This window comes from Pristiophorus japonicus, chromosome 3 (assembly GCF_044704955.1).
Source record: "Pristiophorus japonicus isolate sPriJap1 chromosome 3, sPriJap1.hap1, whole genome shotgun sequence".
Lineage (NCBI taxonomy): Eukaryota > Metazoa > Chordata > Chondrichthyes > Pristiophoridae > Pristiophorus > Pristiophorus japonicus.
In genome coordinates, this window is record NC_091979.1 from 166,512,221 (window position 1) to 166,531,654 (window position 19,434).

Genomic DNA, 19,434 nt, shown 5'->3' on the forward strand with positions numbered 1-19,434 from the left:
TTTAAATGTATTCAATGTCCCAGCTTCCACAGCTCTGAGGCAGCAAATTCCACAGATTTACAACCCTCAGAATAAATTTCTCCTCATCTCTGTTTTAAATGGGCGGCCCCTTATTCTAAGATTATGCCCCCTAGTTCTAGTCTCCCCCATCAGTGGAAACATTCTCTCTGCATCCACCTTGTCAAGCCCCCTCATAATCTTGTACGTTTCGCTAAGATCGCCTCTCAATCTTCTCAATTCCAATGAGTAGAGGCCCAACCTGTTCAACATTTCCTCATAAGTCAACCCCCTCATCTCCGGAATCAACCTAGTGAACCTTCTCTGAACTGCCTCCAAAGCAAGTATATTCTTTTGTAAAACTGCATACAGTATTCCAGGTGTGGCCTCGCCAATACCCTGTAGAACTGTAGCAAGACTTCCTTGCTTTTATACTCCATCCCCTTTGCAATAAAGGCCAAGATTCCATTGGCCTTCCTGATCACTTGCTGTACCTGCATACTAACCTTTTGTGTTTCATGCACAAGTACCCCCAAGTCCCTCTGTACTGCAGCACTTTGCAATCTTTCTCCATTTAAATAATAACTTGCCCTTTGTTTTTTTTTTCTGCCAAAGTGCATGACCTCACACTTTCCAACATTATACTCCATCTGCCAAATTTCTGACCACTCACTTAGCCTGTCTATGTCCTTTTGCAGATTTTGTGTGTCCTCCTCACTCATTGCATTTCTTACCACCTTTGTATCGTCAGCAAACTTGGCTACTTTATACTCGGTCCCTTCTTCCAGGTCATTAATATAGATTGTAAATAGTTGCGGAGTCCCAGCACTGATCCCTGCGGCACTCCACTAGTTACTGACTGCCAACCCGAGAATGAACCATTTATCCCGACTCTCTGTTTTCTGTTAGTTAGTCAATCCTCTATCCATGCTAATATATTACCCCCAACCCTGTGAACTTTTATCTTGTAACCTTTTATGTGGCACATTGTCAAATGCCTTCTGGAAGTCCAAATACACCATATCCACTGGTTCCCCTTTATCCAACCTGTTCGTTAACGCCTCAAAGAATTCCAGCAAATTTGTAAACATGACTTCCCCTTCATAAATCCATGCTGACTCTGCCTGACTGAATTATGCTTTTCCAAGTGCCCTGCTACTACTACTTTAATAATGGACTCCATTTTCCCAACCACAGATGTTAGGCTAACTGGTCTATAATTTCCCGCTTTTTGTCTGCCTCCTTTTCTAAATAGGGGAGTTACATTTGCAGTTTTCCAATCTGCTGGGACCTCCACAGAATCCAGGGAATTTTGGTAAATTACAACCAGTGCATCCACTATCCCTGCCGCTACTTCTCTTAAGACCCTCGGATGCAAGCCATCAGGTCCAGGGGATTTATCTGCCTTTAGTCCCATTATCTTACTGAGTACCATCTCCTTAGTGATTGTGTTAAGTTCCTCCCCGCCATAGCCCCTTGACTATCCACTGTTGGGATATTATTAGTGTCCTCTACTGTAAAGACTGATACAAAATATTTGTTCAGAGTTTCTGCCATCTCCATGTTCCCCATTACTAATTCCCCGGTCTCGTACTCAAAGGGATCAACATTTACTTTAGCCACTCTTTTCCTTTTTATATACCTATAGAAATTCCTGCTATCTGTTTTTATATTTCGTGCTAGTTTACTTTCATAGTCTATCTTCCCTTTCTTAATCATTTTTTTAGTCATTCTTTGCTGGCTTTTAAAAGCTTCCCAATCTTCTGTGATCCCACTAGTTTTGGCCTCTTTGTATGCCCTTGTTTTTAATTGGATACCGTCATTTATTTCTTTAGTTAGCCACGGATGGCTATCTTTTCTCCTACACCCTTTCCTCCTCATTTGAATATATTTTGAGAGTTGTGAAATATATCCTTAAATGTACGCCACTGTTCATCAACTGTCCTACACTTTAATCCATTTTCCCAGTCCACTTTAGCCAACTCTGCCCTCATACCTTCATAGTCTCCTTTATTTAAGCTTAGTACGCTGTTTAGAGATCCAACTTTCTCACCCTCCATTTGAATTTGAAATTCAATCAAGCTATGATCACTTATTCCAAGGGGATCCTTTACTAGGAGATTGTTTATTAATCCTGTCTCATTACACAGGACTTGATCTAAGATAGCCTGCCCTCTGGTTGGTTCCATCACATACTGCTCAAGGAAGCCATCCCTTATGCACTCTATGAACTCTTCCTGAAGGCTACCCTGACCAATTTGATTTGTCCAGTCGATATGGAGGTTAAAATCACCCATGATTATTGCTGTTCCCTTTTTACAAGCCCCCAATATTTCCTGGCTGAACCAGTCACTCCCTTCACATTATGTGTTGCAAAAATAAGACATCAATCAGGTTAATAAGACAGAAATTAATTTGGCAATGAAACTTAAATGAGTAGATTCAGCATGTTCAAGTTCTAAATAGCAAGTTACTGAAAGATGCATTATATTACACTCCTAACTTTCAGTATGTGGCATTAAGTTAGGAACTCAAAATTTTGTGAGCTTCTCAGATCCTAAACTCAAAACATTACACAGAATTATCAAAAAATATACTTTGTTCTAAAAACATCAGGGGAACTAGAAGAGCTGACCCAATCGTATGAGGAATCAAACTTAAATGCAATGGTGATATTGCACAAGTTATGAGTATCACTCCAGAACGCGCATGTCTGTCAGCTGCTCAAAGTACTGAATTTCAAAATTACAGATTTACGCAACCAAATTTTATCCCAAATCAGGCAGACTTAATAGAACTACTGTTAGTAGCCAACAATCATCAATGCATTCAACATTCAAGCACTTTGCACATTCACCTTTGCTGCAATATCTCTTTCGGCCACAAGAGACTCCCAGCAAGCTACATAATCTAATAAAACTTCCTCTAGTGGCAGAAAATATAATATTGTAATTTACTGAATGAGCTCTACAGATAATAAAACAAAGTCTGCAGATTTAGATTCTCTAAAACTAGACCCCAAGTGGCCAGAGCTTAGCTGTAGCTACTTGTGACTCAAGACTCTCAAAACGCTCACCTTTCCTGATCCACGCTATATCTTTGACTACTTCAGTGTGTCCAGAAAGAGCCATGAGTGGTCGGCCATCTAAAGTCCAAATGCGAGCAGTTTTGTCATACGATCCCGTGAGAATCCTGAGAGAGCATAAATTAACTATATCAATTTTTGAATGCTACTGAATTACTCAGAACTGGACAATGTGCTGATGAAAGGACACTATCTCTAAATAGAAGTGTTTGGCAAAATATTCACTTGGAAACGCACAGCGGAATATTGAATGGTGTTGACATGCATCACTGCGTTACTTAAGCATGCTAATATAAACAAGAGGTCACTTCTCCCATTCCAAACACTTTCCTCCTTTAAGGAACTGACAGTTTAGGATTTTCGAGAGTACAGCAAGGGAAAAAGGCAACTGGGACAGGCAAAGGGTGGAGAATCATCACCAATCCAAAAACATCTATTTTGACACTGGATAACTTGCAATTGATGGGATTTAGCCCAAGTGACACAATCTATCCATATTATGTTTTTTTAAAGTGAGATTCCCCATTGTTGCTTTTATACAGCCGATTATGTTGGTTGCCATGGATCAGGTAGATCACAGACCATTCATAAGAACATAATAGGAGTAAGAGTAGGCCATTTGGCCCCTCGAACCTGCTCCGCCATTCAATAAGATCATGGCTGATTTGATCATGGACTCAGCTCCACTTCCCTGCCCGCTCCCCATAACCCTTTACTCCTCTTATTGCTCAAATCTCCGCCTTAAATATATTCAATGATCCAGTCTCCACAGCTCTCTGGGGCAGAGAATTCCATAGATTTACAACCCTCAGAAGAAATTTCTCCTCATCTCAGTTTTAAATGGGTGGCCCCTTATTCTAAGACTAGTTTTAGTTTCCCCTATGAATGGACATATCCTCTCTGCATCCATCCTGTCGAGCCCCCTCATTATCTTATAAGTTTCACAAAGATCACCTCTCATTTTTCTGAACTCCAATGTGTATAGGCCTAACCTATCCTCATGTCAACCCCCTCCATCTCTGGAATCAACCTAGTAAACCTTCAATGCAAGTATATCCTTCCTTAAATACGGAGACCAAAACTGTATGCAGTACTTCAAGTGTGGCTTCAACAATGTCCTGTACAGTTGTAGCAGGACTTCTCTGCTTTTATACTCTACCCCCCTTGCAATAAAGGTTAACGTTCCATTTGCCTTCCTGATTACTGCACCTGCATACTAATGTTTTGCATTTCATGTACAAGGACCCCCTCTCTGTACTGCAGCACTTTGCAATTTTTCTCCATTTAAATTATAATTTGCTTCTCTATTATTTCTGTCAAAGTGGATAACCTCACATTTTCCCACATTATGCTCCATCTGCCAAATTTTTGCCCACTCACTTAGCCTGTCTATGTCCCATTGCAGATTTTGTGTGTCCTCCTCACAATTTGCTTTCCCATCCTTCTTTGTATCATCAGCAAACTTGGCTACATTACACTCGGTCCCTTCATCCAAGTCATTAATATAGACTGTAAATAGTTGAGGACCCAGCACCGATCCCCACGGCACCCCACTAGTCACTGTTTGCCAACTGGAAAATGACCCATTTATCCCGACTCTGTTTTCTGTTCGTTAGCCAATCCTCTATCCATGCTAATATATTACTCCCAACCCCGTGAACTTTTATCCTGTGCAGTAACCTTTTATGTGGCACCTTATCGAGTGCCTTCTGGAAATCCAAATACACCACATCCACTGGTTTCCCCCATATCCACCCTGCTCGTTACATCCTCCAAAAACTCCAGCAAATTTGTCAAACATGATTTCCCTTTCATAAAACCATGCTGACTCCGCTTGATTGAATCATGTTTTTCCAAATGTCCCGCTACTGCTTCCTTAATAATGGACTGCAGCATTTTCCCAACGATAACCGTTAGGCTAACTGGTCTATAGTTACCTGCTTTTTGTCTGCCTCCTTTTTAAAATTTTGCTTTGAGCCACACTGAATCCTGGTAAACGTTAAAAAGTTTGAAGAAGAAAATGACATAACCAAGCTGCTCTACAAAGTTTTAAGCACTGGTGTCAAATGAGCCATTGGCCCTCACTCTTTTCCAAAGTGCTGTTTAAATTTTCAGCAACAGGTTTTACAGCCCGTGTTACCAGCATTTTCAAGGGTCCCAGTGCAAAAGAGCTTTGATCAATATCGTTCTTACCATTCTCCCTGTGCCTCCACTGCACTGACCCAGTCATCATGGAACAAGCACTCTTCTGGCTGAGGAGCACTGTATCGTTCGACATATTCAATCTCAACCACCTCTTCCTAGCACAGGGAAATAAAGAGTTAACATTAATGTTCTTTTTTTCAATTGGTCACTAACCCACCACATTTTATTCTGTAGTTTTCCCCCCGCAAAAAATACATATTCATCCTTCAAGCACCAACTTAAAATAATGTGGTGCTCTCCTAATCCTATGGATGACAAGGGCTGTATTAATAAATTTCACCAAGCTGGTTTGCAATGACGTACCGTTGAAATGTTTTCCAGTTCCATGTGCTTAACTAGCGGCACTCGTAGGAACTCGCTCTTAACAAGGAAATCAAAGTCTGCATGCTTGTGATTAGCTGCAAGAACAAAAAAGAACTGATGATCCATGAGTTATTTCACATACCCCAACACAAACATACATACACACTTAAATGATATATACAGCCACTTAACACCCAGAATAATCATTAACCACAATTCTTCCTTAGCTCAAAACTCAAGAGACAATCACACTCAAGTCACTAAGCACCATGTAGGATGACGGTGCTGGAAAATTTACCCGTTTTCCACGTTCTGTTTTTGCCACCTAGTGAATTAGTTCAGTTACAGTGGCCCCAAGTTTCCACATGATTTGCTCCTGATTTTTAGGAGCAACTGGTGTAGAACGGAGTATCTTAGAAATCGGAATTCTCGTCATTTAGTTTGTTCCAGTTCTTGTCAGTTTGAACAGTTTCACATTGGAACAGAATTTTTTTTCAAAAGGGGGCGTGTCCGGCCACTTACGCCTGTTTTCAAAGTTTCGGCAGTGAAAACTTACTCCAAACTAACTTAGAATGGAGTAAGTGAAGATTTTTGTACGCTCGAAAAAACCTTGTCTACACTTTAGAAAATCAGGCATAGGTTACAAATCAGGCGTAGGGAATGGTGGGGGTGTTTAAAGGGAAGTTTACAAACATTAAACACTTCAGTTTTACAAATAAAGAGCCATCATCAATAATAAATGATAAATACATCAATAAATCAACCAATAAATCAATCAAAAAAAGTTAATAAGAAATAATTTTTTTTTTTACATCAATAACTAAAACATTTCCTACTTACCGACTGCAGCACCGGGATCCCTCCAACAGCGTGCTGGGATGACCCCCCCAGTGTGTCTCTATCTCTCTGTCTGTCTGTGTGTGTCTCTCATTCTCTGTCTGTCTGTGTTTCTGACAGCGAGGGGAGGGGGAGAGAGGGGGGGGAGCAGAGGGAGAGAGGGATGGGGGCGAGGGATGGGGGGGAGGGATGGGGGGCGAGGGATGGGGGGGAGGGATGGGGGGGAGGGATGGGGGGGGAGGGATGGGGGGGAGGGATGGGGGGGAGGGATGGGGGCGAGGGATGGGGGGCGAGGGATGGGGGGCGAGGGATGGGGGGCGAGGGATGGGGGGGAGGGATGGGGGGGAGGGATGGGGGGGAGGGATGGGGGGAGAAGGGGGCGAGGGATGGGGGAGAAGGGGGCGAGGGATGGGGGGAGAAGGGGGCGAGGGATGGGGGGAGAAGGGGGCGAGGGATGGGGGGAGAAGGGGGCGAGGGATGGGGGGAGAAGGGGGCGAGGGATGGGGGGAGAAGGGGGCGAGGGATGGGGGGAGAAGGGGGCGAGGGATGGGGGGAGAAGGGGGCGAGGGATGGGGGGGAGAAGGGGGCGAGGGATGGGGGGAGAAGGGGGCGAGGGATGGGGGGAGAAGGGGGCGAGGGATGGGGGAGAAGGGGGCGAGGGATGGGGGAGAAGGGGGCGAGGGATGGGGGAGAAGGGGGCGAGGGATGGGGGAGAAGGGGGCGAGGGATGGGGGAGAAGGGGGCGAGGGATGGGGGAGAAGGGGGCGAGGGATGGGGGAGAAGGGGGCGAGGGATGGGGGAGAAGGGGGCGAGGGATGGGGGAGAAGGGGGCGAGGGATGGGGGAGAAGGGGGCGAGGGATGGGGGAGAAGGGGGCGAGGGATGGGGGAGAAAGGAGATGGGGAAGAAAGGAGATGGGGGGGGGGGCGGGGTCAGGTCCAGTCCGGGGGCGGGGGGGGGGAGGAAGAGTCAGAGTCGGGGCCGGGGGGGGGGGGGGGGGGGGGCGGTCAGGTCCAGTCCGGGGGCGGGGGGGGGGAGGAAGAGTCGGGGCCGGGGGGGCGAGTGGGAGTCGGGTCGGGTCAGGGGGGGGGGGGGGGGGGGGGGAGCGGGAGTCGGGTCGGGGTGGGGGGCGGGTCCAGTCCGGAGGCGGGAAGCGGGAGTCGAGTCGAGTCGAGTCGGGAGGGGAGGAAGCAGGAGCTGGCCGAGGGAGGAGCCTTATCCACGCAGCCCCAGTGAGGCCATAGGGCTAGGGTCTGCGTGCTTCGGCCCCTCCCACACAGTTTTGGGCGCCTGGAGCTACTGAACATGCGCGCCCACTGTTGCGCACATGTGCAGAGGTCCCAGCACTGTTTTCAGCGCAGGGACCTGGCTCCGCCCCCTACAGCTCCTGCTGCGCTGCGCCGAGGGCCAGAGGACCTGCAGGGAGGTGGAGAATCTGGAGGTTTTTTTTAGGCGCACTTTGTGGCGTGAAAAACGGGCGTCCAGGTCGGGACTGCGCCGTTCTAGGCGCGGCTCGAAACTTGGGCCCTGTATGACGAGATACAGCATGAAGCTTCCTTTACACTATGCCAACCTTAAAAGAGCACCCACTACTGCACCAATGTAAAACTGTCACACCATCCATTGTTGCAATCTCAGTGAAATAGTAGTCTGAGCAGTTTTGTGGTGTGGACCCAAGCCCACTAAGAATTCACATCACAAGGGCCTATACGTGCCATAAATTTGGGTTAGATTTAAATTTGGAAGGAACACAGCCTCCAGAAGATTTATTTCATGGAAGAAAAAGGTTTTGGATCACTGAACCTGGCTTATCTCAACAAGTATTGGCTGGCAGATATCAACTGAAACAATTGTCTGGCACTCACAAATGGCATAAACTCACCATGTTTTGCTTCCAGTAGCTTATTGATAACTTTACTGAGGTCATCAACTTCGGATGCAGCTGGCACAGAGAATGGTGTGTCATCTACTTCATACCTATATGCAGAAAGACATGGCTCAGTGATACAAAGGCAGCTTTTTTATTATCGGAAGACAACAACTTTTATTTATATAGCACCTTTCACGTAGTAAAATGTTCCAAGACGCTTCACAGCAGTGTTACAAGACAAAACAGATAAATTTGACACCATGCCACATAAGAAATTACAGCAGATGACCAAAAGCTTGGTCAAAGAGGTAGGTTTTAAGGAGTGTCTTAAAGGAGGAAACAGAGGCAGAGAGGTTTAGGGAGGGAGTTCCAGAGCTTGGGGTTCAAGCAGCTGAAGGCACAGTCACTGATGGTTGAGCAGTAATAATCGGGGATGCTCAAGAGGGCAGAATTTGAGGAGCGCAGTCATCTCGTGGGATTGTGGGGCTGAAAGATTTCAGAGATAGGAAGGGGCGAGGCCATGGAGGGATTTGTAAACAAGGATGAGAATTTTGAAATCGAAGTATTGCTTAACCGGGAGCCAATATAGGTCAGCAAGCACAGAGGTGATGTGAGAGCGGGACTTGGTGCAAGTTAGGACACAGGCTGCCGAGTTTTGGATGACCTCAAGTTTAAGCAGGGTAAAATGTGGGAGGCCAGCCAGAAGTGCGTTGTAGTCAAGTCTAGAGGTAATAAAGGCATGGAGGAGGGTTTCAGTAGCAGATGAGCTGAGGCAGGGGCAGAGGTGGGCAATGTTATGGAGGTTGAAATAGGCGGTTTTAGTTATGTTGCAGACATGTGGCCTGAAGCTCATTTCAGTGTCAAATATGACACCTAGGTTGCAAACAGTCTGATTTAGCCTCAGATAGATGCTAGGGAAAGGGATGGCGTCAGTGGCTAGGGAACGCAGTTTGTGGCAGGGACCAAAGTCTTCCCAATATTTAATTGGAGAAAATTTCTGTTCATCCAGTACTGGATGTCAGACAAGCAGTCTGACAATTTAGAGACCATGGAGGGGTTGAGAGAAGTGGTGGAGAGGTAGAGCTGGGTGTCATCAGCTTACATGTAGTAAATTAGTCTGTGTTTTCAGATGATATCACCAAGGGGCAGCATATAGATGAGAAATAGGAGGGGCCTAGGATAGATCCTTGGGGGACACCAGAGGGAACGATGCAGGAGTGGGAAGAGAAGCCATTGCAGAGATTTTCTCGCTACGATTAGCTAGATAAGAATGGAACCAGGCGAGTGCAGTCCCACCCAGCTGGACGAAGGTGGCGAGGCGTTGGAGGAGGATGGAGTGGTCACCCGTGTCAAAGGCTGCAGACAGGTTGAGGAGGATGAGGAGGGATATAGTTTACCTTTGTCACAGTCACAAAGGATGTCATTTGTGACTTTGCTGAGAGCCATTTCGGTACTGTGGCAGAGGCGGAAACCAGACTAAAGGGATTCAAACATAGAGTTCCAGGAAATATAGTCACAGATTTCGAAGGCGACAGCATGTTCAAGGATTTGGGAGAGGAAAGGGAGGTTGGAGATGAGGCGGTACCTAGCAAGCATTCTAGGATCAAGGGCTGTTTTTTTGAGAGGGATGACGACCGCAGGTTTGAAGGAGAGGGGAACAGTACCTGAGGAGAGAGAACCGTTAACAATGTCAGCTAACATGGGAGCCAAAAAAGGAAGTTGGGTGGTCAGCAGTTAGTGGAAATAGAGTCAAGGGAGCAGGAAGTGGATCTCATGGACAAGATGAGCGTGGAGAGATCAAGGGGGGAATATCAGAAACTAGAGAAAGATGCGACTTTAGAGCTAGGTCAGGGGGAAGACTCAAAGGAATTTGGGCCCAGTAGGCTAAGAGAAGATAGGGAACTCGCAGAGGCAGCTGATCGGATAGTCTCAATTTTTGAGACAAAGTCGTCCATGAGCTCCTCACACTTGTTGGAGGCAAGTGTGGTGGAGACAGGGGAGAGGGGTTTAAAAAGACGGTTAGAAGTAGAAAATAGAAGCTGGGTGTTATCTTTGTATTCCAGAATGATCCTGGAATAGTGAGCAGTTTTTGCAGGCAAGAGTAGGACCCAATAATGTTTTATATGGTCCAGCCAGATCTGGCGGTGAATGGCTAAATCAGTTGTCCGCCATATCCGTTCAAGTCTGCGCCCCTTGAACTTGAGGGAGCGAAGATGGGGGCCGTACCAGGGGGAACGGCCAGGGTGAGAGAGATTAATGGTTTTAATAGGGACTAGGGCAAAGTCGGTTGTGAGGGTGTGGTTGAACAGATCAGTGGCTGCAGAAATGTCATGGTGAAAGGAGGGCCAAAGGCTGGACAGTTTGGAGTTGATAAGTGCAGTTGTAAGAGAGGTTGAAGAGAGTTTTTCCCAGGGGCGCTGCAGAAGAAAGTAGGGTTGGGTGGTGGAAGGAGGATGCTGATGGAGATTGATGCAAGGAAATGGTTAGAGATGGCCTTATCTTTAATTGACACGGTAGGAAAAGTGAGGCCACGAGAGATGGCAAGGTCAAGGGGGTTGAGGAATTCACATGGAGGGAGAGATTAAGGGAGGACAGGAGGGTAGTGAACTCAGACAAGAGAGAGCATGATGAATTGAGATGAGAAGTCGCTCGGTGCAGAGGCTGAGGGAGGAAAGCAGTGAAGATGCATCCGTGATAAAATTTTGATCATACTTGGGTGGTCGGTATTGAATGAGAATTTTAAATGAGGTGAGAGGGGTGGAATAAGGTGAGATGGGCAAAGGAGGACAAAGTGCTGGAGGAGTAGGGGGACAGACCAAAGTATGATTTGGTGATGAGAGCCACACTGCCACCATGGCAGTCTGGGCGTGGCAAGTGATGGAAGGTATAGCCAGGCAGGGAAGCTTTGTTTAAAGATAAGGTGTCATCATCCCTCAGCCAAGTTTCCGTCAGGGCCATGATGTCGATGCAATCATCCACGATAAGCTTGTGGATGGCAAGGGCCTTGATTGCAAGTGAACAGACTTTCTGCATGGAGATCCGGAGAGGATAGATGATGGCGGATACACTGCCAGCATACACAGGGTCAGTGCTTGGAGGGATGAGTTGAACGGGGGAGGAGATTGGCAAGGTTAGTCCCCCCGTGGGCAAGCTGGGCGGCAAGGTCGGAGAGAGTGTAGGATGGGACAGTTGGAGTTGTTGCTCGTGAGGAGATAGTGACAAATGCCACGGTGGGCCCTTCAGAGAATGCCAAGAGAGGCACAGAGTGAAGCTGCAGGCTTATCTTAAAGGGAGTCAAGCCTGGGACGGTGGCAGGAGAGTAGGAAGGTCAAAGAGTAATGAAGGGTCGGGTTAGGGATTTGGGAGGACAGAGTATCCGAAAGAGGAGAGATGAAAGGTGGCATTGATGATAGGAGAGACTTGTCAGGGAAGGATAGAGAGAAAAGAAAAAGCGGGTGAAGGAAGTGGAAATAGAAGTGAATGGCTATTTTTCCTCCTCGGGATCATGCACCCATGGCGTCAAGACAACAGATGTGATCTGTCCCCAGACAGCTAGTACAAATGTTTGCAGTGATGCAGCAACTAGAAGCAGAGAGAATGCTCCACGGACGACTTTCTCTTTTCACGTGAAGCACTCGTAGAATAGTACAGCACAGGAGGCCGCCATTCAGTCCATCTAGTCTGCACCGGCTCTTATCCCTGCAGTTTTTTCTCCTTCAAGTATTTATCCAATTCAGTTTTGAAGACTACTATTGAATCTGTATTCACCAAACTATCAGGCAGTGCATTCCAAATCCTAATCATTCGTTGCGTAAAAAAAGTTTTTACTCATGCCGCCTCTGGTTCTTTTGCTAATTGGCTTAAATCTGTGGCCTTAAGTCATCAACCCTTCAGCCACTCAAAACTGTTTCTCTTTATTTACTATATCTAAACCGTTCATGATTTTAAACAACTCTGTCAAATCTCCTCTTAGCCTTCTCTGCTCTAAGGAGAACAACCCCAGCTTATCTATTCATGTAATTGTAATCCCTCATCCTTGGAACCGTTCTCGTAAATCTCTTCTGTATCCTCTTCCAAAGCCTTCATGTCCTTCCTAAAGTATGGTACCCAGAAAAGGTTACTGCACAAGATAAAAGTTCACGGGGTTGGGGGTAATATATTAGCATGGATAGAGGATTGGCTAAATAACAGAGAACAGAGTGTCGGAATAAATGGTTCATTCTCGGGTTGTCAACCAGTAACTAGCAGGGTGCCGCAGGAATCAGTGCTGAGACCCCTACTATTTACAATCTATATTAACGACTTGGAAGAAGGGACTGAGTGTAACGTAGCCAAGTTTTCTGACGATACAAAGATGAGAGGAAAAGCAATGAGGAGGACACAAAAAATCTGCAAAAGGACAGACAGGTTAAGTGAGTGGGCAAAAATTTGGCAGATGGAATATAATGTCAGAAAGTGTGAGATCATGCATTTTGGCAGAAAAAAAATCAAAGAGCAAGTTATTATTTAAATGGAGAAAGATTGCAAAGTGCCACAGTACAGCGGGACTTGGGGGTACTTGTGCATGAAACACAAAAGGATAGTATGCAGGTACAGCAAGTGATCAGGAAGGCCAATGGTATCTTGGCCTTTATTGCAAAGGGGATGGGGTAATAAAAGCAGGGAAGTCTTGCTACAGCTATACAAGGTATTGGTGAGGCCACACTTTGTATACTGCGTGCAGTTTTGGTTTCCATATTTACGAAAGGATATACTTGCTTTGGAGGCAGTGCAGAGAAGATTCACTAAGTTGGTTCCGGGGATGAGGGGGTTGACTTATGAGGAAAGGTTGAGGAGGTTGGGCCTCTACTCATTGGAATTCAGAAGAATGAGAGGTGATCTTATCGAAACGTATAAAATTATGAGGGGGCACGACAAGGTGGACGCAGAGAGGATGTTTCTACTGATGGGGGAGACTAGAACTATAGGGAATGATCTTAGAATAAGGGGCCACCCATTTAAAACTGAGATGAGAAATTTCTTCTCTCAGGAGGGTTGTAAATCTGTGGAATTCGCTGCCTCAGAGAGCTGTGGAAGCTGGGACATTGAATAAATTTAAGACAGAAATAGACAGTTTCTTAAACGATAAGGGGATAAGGGGAGCGGGCAGGGAAGTGGAGCTGAGTCCATGATCAGATCAGCCATGATCTTATTGAATGGCAGAGCAAGCTCGAGGGGCAGTATGGCCTACTCCTGTTCCTATTTCTTATGTTCTTATGTAATAGGACACAACACTCCACAGTTGGCACCGAACTAGTGTTTTATAGAGGTTTGGCATAACCGCCTGGCTTTTTTACTCTATGCCTCTATTTATAAAGCCCAGGATTCCATATGCTTTATTAATTGCTTTGTTAACCTGTCCTGCCACCTTCAAAGATTTGTACAAACACTTCTAGGTGTCTCTCTTATTCCACCCCTTTACAATTGTACAATTTAGCTTGTATTGTCTCTCCTCATTCTTCCTACCAAAATGTACCACCTCACACTTTTCATCTGCCATGTGCCTGCCCATTCCACCAGCCTGTCGATGTCCTCTTGAAGTCTATTACTATTTCCTCACTGTTTACTATACTTCCAAGTTTCATGTCAATTGCAAATTTTCAAATTGCGCCCTGTGACCCAAGTCATTAACAAAAAGAAAAAAAAACTTGCATTTATATAACGCCTTTCACAAACTCAGGATGTCCCAAAGCACTTTACAGCCAATGAAGTACTCTTAAAGTGTAGTCACTGTTGTAATGTAGGAAATGTGGCCGCCAATTTGCGCACAGCAAGGTCTCACAAACAGTAATGAGATAATTACCAGATAATCTTTTTGTGATGTTGACTAAGGGATAAATATTGGCCAGGAAAGGACACTGGGGATAACTCCCCTGCTCTTCTTTGAAATAGTGCCACGAGATCTTTTACGTCTACCTGAGAGGACATCTCATCCGAAAGACATCAACTCCAATAGTGCAGCACTCCCTCACTGAGAGTAATGCACTGGAGTGTCAGCCTAGAAGTGGGATTTGAATCCACAACCTTCTGACTCAGAGGCAAGAGTGCAACCAACTGAACCAGAGCTGACATTTTATATATCAAAAACAGCAGTGATCCTAAAACTGACCCGTGGGGAACGCCAGTGTATACCTCCCTTCACCACAACTCATTGTTTTTTGTCCCTTAACCAATTTTGTATCCATCCTGCCACTGCCCCTTTTATCCCATAGGCTTCAATTTTGCTAACACGCCTAATATGTAGTACAGGTACAACCTCCGAAATCCGGAGTTCCAAAAACTGTAATGTTCCGAAAACTGGGCACTAGTATTCTGATCAGTATTCTGTAAATACTGCCTCACACGCACAGACACCAAAAAAAATTTGCAAAAAAGCCAAAATCACAATACACTTTAACTATCAAATCGCTGCAAAAGAATTATAAAATAAAAATGTTAACTTTCATTTTTTGCAGGTCTTCATACCCAACGCTATTCCAAGGGCTGCAACGCACGTTTTTCCCCGAGCGTTTGTTTTCTTCCGAACTACAGGTGCGCTGCGAGCCAAATTTCGGGACGTCTGATTTCATCTCCGAAATCCAGAAAAACCTGAAACTTGGCCCAGGGGTTTCCGGATTTCTGTTCCCAAATCTGGAAAGGCCTTAGTCCCAAGCTTTCCAGATTTCGGAGGTTGTACTTGTACTTTATTATTAAACATCCTTTTAAAGTCCTTATACACGTTAACTGCACTGCCTTCATCCACCCTCTGTTACCTTATCAAAAAGCTCCATCAAGTTAGTCAACCACAATCTGCCCATAACAAATCCGCATTGGCTCTCCTTTATTGGCCCCAAGTTTCGTCCCACGGCGAAAACGGCACACCTCCGAGCTGGGCGCCTGTTTTTCGTGCCGAAAACTGCGCTTAAAAAAAAGTCCGATATTCTGGGAGCTCGGTGTCTGCTTGGCGCGGCGCACTCTTCGCAGCAGGGGGCAGAGCCTAACACTCGCGCCGATTTTCTAAGTAGCAGGGGGCGGGTACAATTTAAATTATCCTTCGTGGTGCCGGCAACCCTGCGTGTGCGCGTTGGAGCGTGCGCGCATGCGCAGTCTCACACAAACATTGGCACTCGGCCATTTTTTAAAAGGACTGCGGAAAAAGTGAAGATTTGTTTCTTGGACCCCTGCAAAGGCTTGTAATTTAATTTTTTTTTTAATATTTCTGTGTGTGAGGGAGTGCGTTTAGCAGCACTGCTGAATAAATCACTTGCTGAAATCAGTGAGTTCAGCTTTTCACTGCTAAACTTGCAGAACCGGTGCTGCATTGGTGCATGCAAATTAAGGACTGTGTGTTTGGAGAAATAAGAGTGCCAATTCAACTTTGCAATGGATCAACGTCCACCAAGAACAAAGAATTTCTTGCATGAGGAAGTGGAGATATTAGTCAACGTAATTGAGCAGAGATGGCAGGAGCTAAATACCAGCAACAGAGGTCGCATAAAAGTGCCACCAAAAGAAAAGAAGAAACGCTGGAACCAAGTTGCAGAAGATTACTGCGCAGTGGTGCATACCAGGAGATCTGGAAGTCAGTGTAAAAAGAAATGGCACGACCTTGGTCAAGTAGTTAGTGTAAGTAATATTTCCCATTTTTAATTTAATCGTAATTGTAACCTGGCTATCTGTATGTCCCACCTTGCAGACTGACACACTCTGTAAAAAGTTATATTTTACTCTTTGCAGAAGAAATTGGCCCACAACAAAAGGGAGGCAACTCGGACAGGAGGAGGCGTACCCAATCTGCATCCACTGACACCCTTGGAACAAAGGGTAGCTGCTATGATGAGTCGTACATGGAGAAAAGCAATCGGTACAGCACAAGCTGGGCCTGCACGCGAGGAAGAGGGCAAGTCCTGAAAATGCATCGTGGCCCTTTAAATCAACCTGCTGCCTAACCTGCTATGTGTGAGAGTACTCATGTCACCCATCCGGCCCCCTCCCTTGCTGTTAAGCATTTGACTGTTCTGATGATGTATTTTGCAGAACATGATGAAGATGATGACGATGCTGCTGCTGCCAACCGAGGATCCTGAGGGTACAGAAAAGAACCAGTACAACCAGCTGCGGACAATCCAGACTGGATGATGGCAGCGCTGAGTGAAACGTCTGCAGGGGAGAGCTTCCAATTTAATGTTTATGAGCCCCCATCAAGGGACATCAGAGTTTCAACCCCTAGCATAGGTCTTGGTTCCACCTTCCATGGTTACACTACCGTCCCAGCCTGCGCCTCCCTCTCGCATAGGTTCTGCTTCCACCTACTATGGTTTTGATTCCGACGGTTCTGGTCCCAGTGTTGCTGCTGATATCATGGAGCAGTTTACACCCATTCTTCCAATATCCCAGCCCACGGCTCGCATTCGAGTGCTGTCGTCTGGAACACCGAGCGTCCTACCGTTCCAGCCCGAACATCTCCCTCCAGTTCAGCCGTCTGCAACACAGAGCATCCCACCATTCCAGCCCGAGCCTCTCCCTCCAGTTCAACTGTCTGGAACACCGAGCGTCGCACCGTCCGTGCCCGTGCCTCCCAGTATAGCGGTGCCACGAGGCAGACCCAGGCAGAGGAGGAGGAGATTGGAGACACGCTCTCCTGAGATGCAGCGTGCAACAGATGCGACTCAGGTTGTGGCATTGGGTATGGAGACCAATGAGCTTACCCAATCACTCATCAGTGGCGTCAGTGCAGTAGGTGAAGAGTTGACGGTCCTGACGGGAGAAATAGCAGTAATGACACGGGAACTTAGGGAGGGAATGTCAGAGGGAGTGCAATCGACGGCACAGGCCGTCAGGGAGGGCATGCAAGTGTCGGCACAGGCCATCAGGGAGGGCATTCAAGTGTCGGCACAGGCCATCAGGGTAGGCATTCAAGTGTCGGCACAGGCCGTCAGGGAGGGCCTGGTTGAGGTAGCTGCTGCAATAAGGGCACACAGCCCAGCCAATCAAATGACACCCCCATGAGGAAGTGAACATTCACTGAGATATGGATGAGACATGGTTGCAGCCTTTCTTTGGTGCTTTTGTTCTTGTTCTTGATGTAGCTGTAGTAGCGTTTGTCAAATTAGAAATTGTTTTGTAACTTTACAACTTATAAGGGATCTTATGGTTTTTAAGTGATCTTAGTGTAAATGCTCTCACATTTTTTTGTATCTTATTTAATTTTGCACCTAAAAAGTGATCCTGAAGTTTAAGTGTTCTTCAGAGTGTAAGATTTTTCACAATGAAACTGTTTTGTAAGTTTTGTAACTTAACATATAAGTGATCTCAGGGTTTTCAAGTGATCTTATAGTATAAATGCTCTCACATTCTGTAAATTATTTAATTTTGCATCTAAAAAGTGATCTTGAAGTGTAAGTGATCTTGAGTGTAAAATTTTTCACATAGAAAGTGTTTTGTAACTTTACAAGTGATCTTCAAGAGTCATATTAAAAAGTATAGTTTGATACAACAAATATTTTATTAGAGGGACATTAAAACGGTTTCATGTTCCATTAACACAACACAACGTAGGAACAACTGCAAAGAATAAACATGTCCATATGCAAAAGTGGTTGCAGAGCCCTCAGGCATCAGTAGTTGAAGCATTCACGGATGAGCTGCTGGCGCAAGGCTCGAGCAATTGTTAAAGGGGCACGATGGACGGCCCTCCTCCAACCTCGTGCTCCGGCATCAGGCACTTGCATGCTTTCCTGATTGTCGTTATCATCCACATCCTGGTCTTCCGTAATACTATCATGCACTGGACCCTCACGTCGGTCTTCGGATTCCACTACCAGCTCCTGCTGCCTCATGATGGCTAAGTTATGAAGCATGCAGCACACAACAGTGAAGTGACCGACAATCTGAGGAGAGTATTGCAAATGTCCTCCGGAATGGTCCAGGCATCGGAATCGCTGTTTCAATATGCCAATGGTCCTCTCAATGATGCTGCGCGTCGCAATGTGCGCCATGTTGTATTGATGGTCAGCTTCTGTCCGTGTCACGCATAGGGGCGTCATGAGCCAGGTGGTCAGGCCGTACCCTTTGTCTCCCAGTAGCCAGCTCTGCCCTTCTGGCTGCTGCTCAAACATGTCAGATAGAACACTGTCGCGCAGGATGAACGCATCGAGGGTGCTGTCAGGGTATCTCGCATCGACTGACATGATGCGCTGCTTGTCATCACACACGAGCTGCACATTGATAATGTGTGAAAACCTTTCCTATTTCGGTACTGCTCAGATTCCTCCACAGGTGCTCGCAAGGCTATGTGGGTACAATCAATGCAGCCCTGTACCTTTGGGAAGCCGGCAATCCTGAAGAAACCCACAGCCCTCTCATGGATGGCTTGTGCGGTCATTGGGAAATTGATGAAGTCATTCCTTCGCGCATAAAGTGCAGCCGTGACCTGGTAAATGCAAGCATGTATTGCACGTTGAGTAATGGCACACACATCTCCAGTTGTAGCCTGAAACGATCCCAAGGCATAGAAAGTGCAGCTGTTACCTTCACTTCAACAGACAAGGCAGTTGTCCTTCTGCATCTGGGCTGCAAATCTGCTCTCACCATATCACAGATCTCAGTGACAACTTCTCTGCGAAAACGCAGCCTTTTCACACAATCAGCCTCGCTCATGTCCAGGTATGAGCGCCTGGTTCGATATTGTCGACGTGGGTAAGGTCTCCTGCCCATCAACCTACGGGCTACGACGTTCCTGGTGCGGTGAGCTCTAACCAATTCTCTCCTATGCAGTGAATTGATGGCAAACCATTGCATAATACGTGGTGTTGACAATGCAGCACCCATTCTGCAAATTTAAATATAAAACTGTCGATGTGGCTGCCTCTCCCTGTCCAAATGGCCTCAGCCCCCTCACAGCTCGAAGGCTGCTGCTGTATCTTCGGCTGCCGTCGAGCCACTGACGCCGCCCCTAAAGCGTGGCCGAATGGCCTCAAGCACCATAAAGAGCTGCGTATGTCAGGTGTTGATTCTTCGGCTGCCGGCCAGCCACTGACGCCGCTGATATCCTATGGCCGAATGTCCTCTCGTCGGTCCGCTGCTGATTCTTCGGCTGCCGGCCAGCCACTGACGCCGCT

The 19,434-nt window shown here is 46.4% G+C and overlaps 1 protein-coding gene across 1 annotated transcript in view; it reads right to left on the reverse strand.

Moving 5' to 3' along the window:
* Positions 1-19,434, reverse strand: part of wdr12 (WD repeat domain 12) — a 60,741-nt gene that overhangs the window by 32,104 nt on the left and 9,203 nt on the right. The window contains exons 2-5 of the mRNA XM_070876048.1: positions 8,309-8,403; positions 5,591-5,685; positions 5,276-5,382; positions 3,074-3,189 (exon numbers count right to left, since the gene is read on the reverse strand). Coding sequence (XP_070732149.1) covers positions 3,074-3,189; positions 5,276-5,382; positions 5,591-5,685; positions 8,309-8,403 — 413 coding nt within the window. The remainder of the gene's footprint in view (positions 1-3,073; positions 3,190-5,275; positions 5,383-5,590; positions 5,686-8,308; positions 8,404-19,434) is intronic.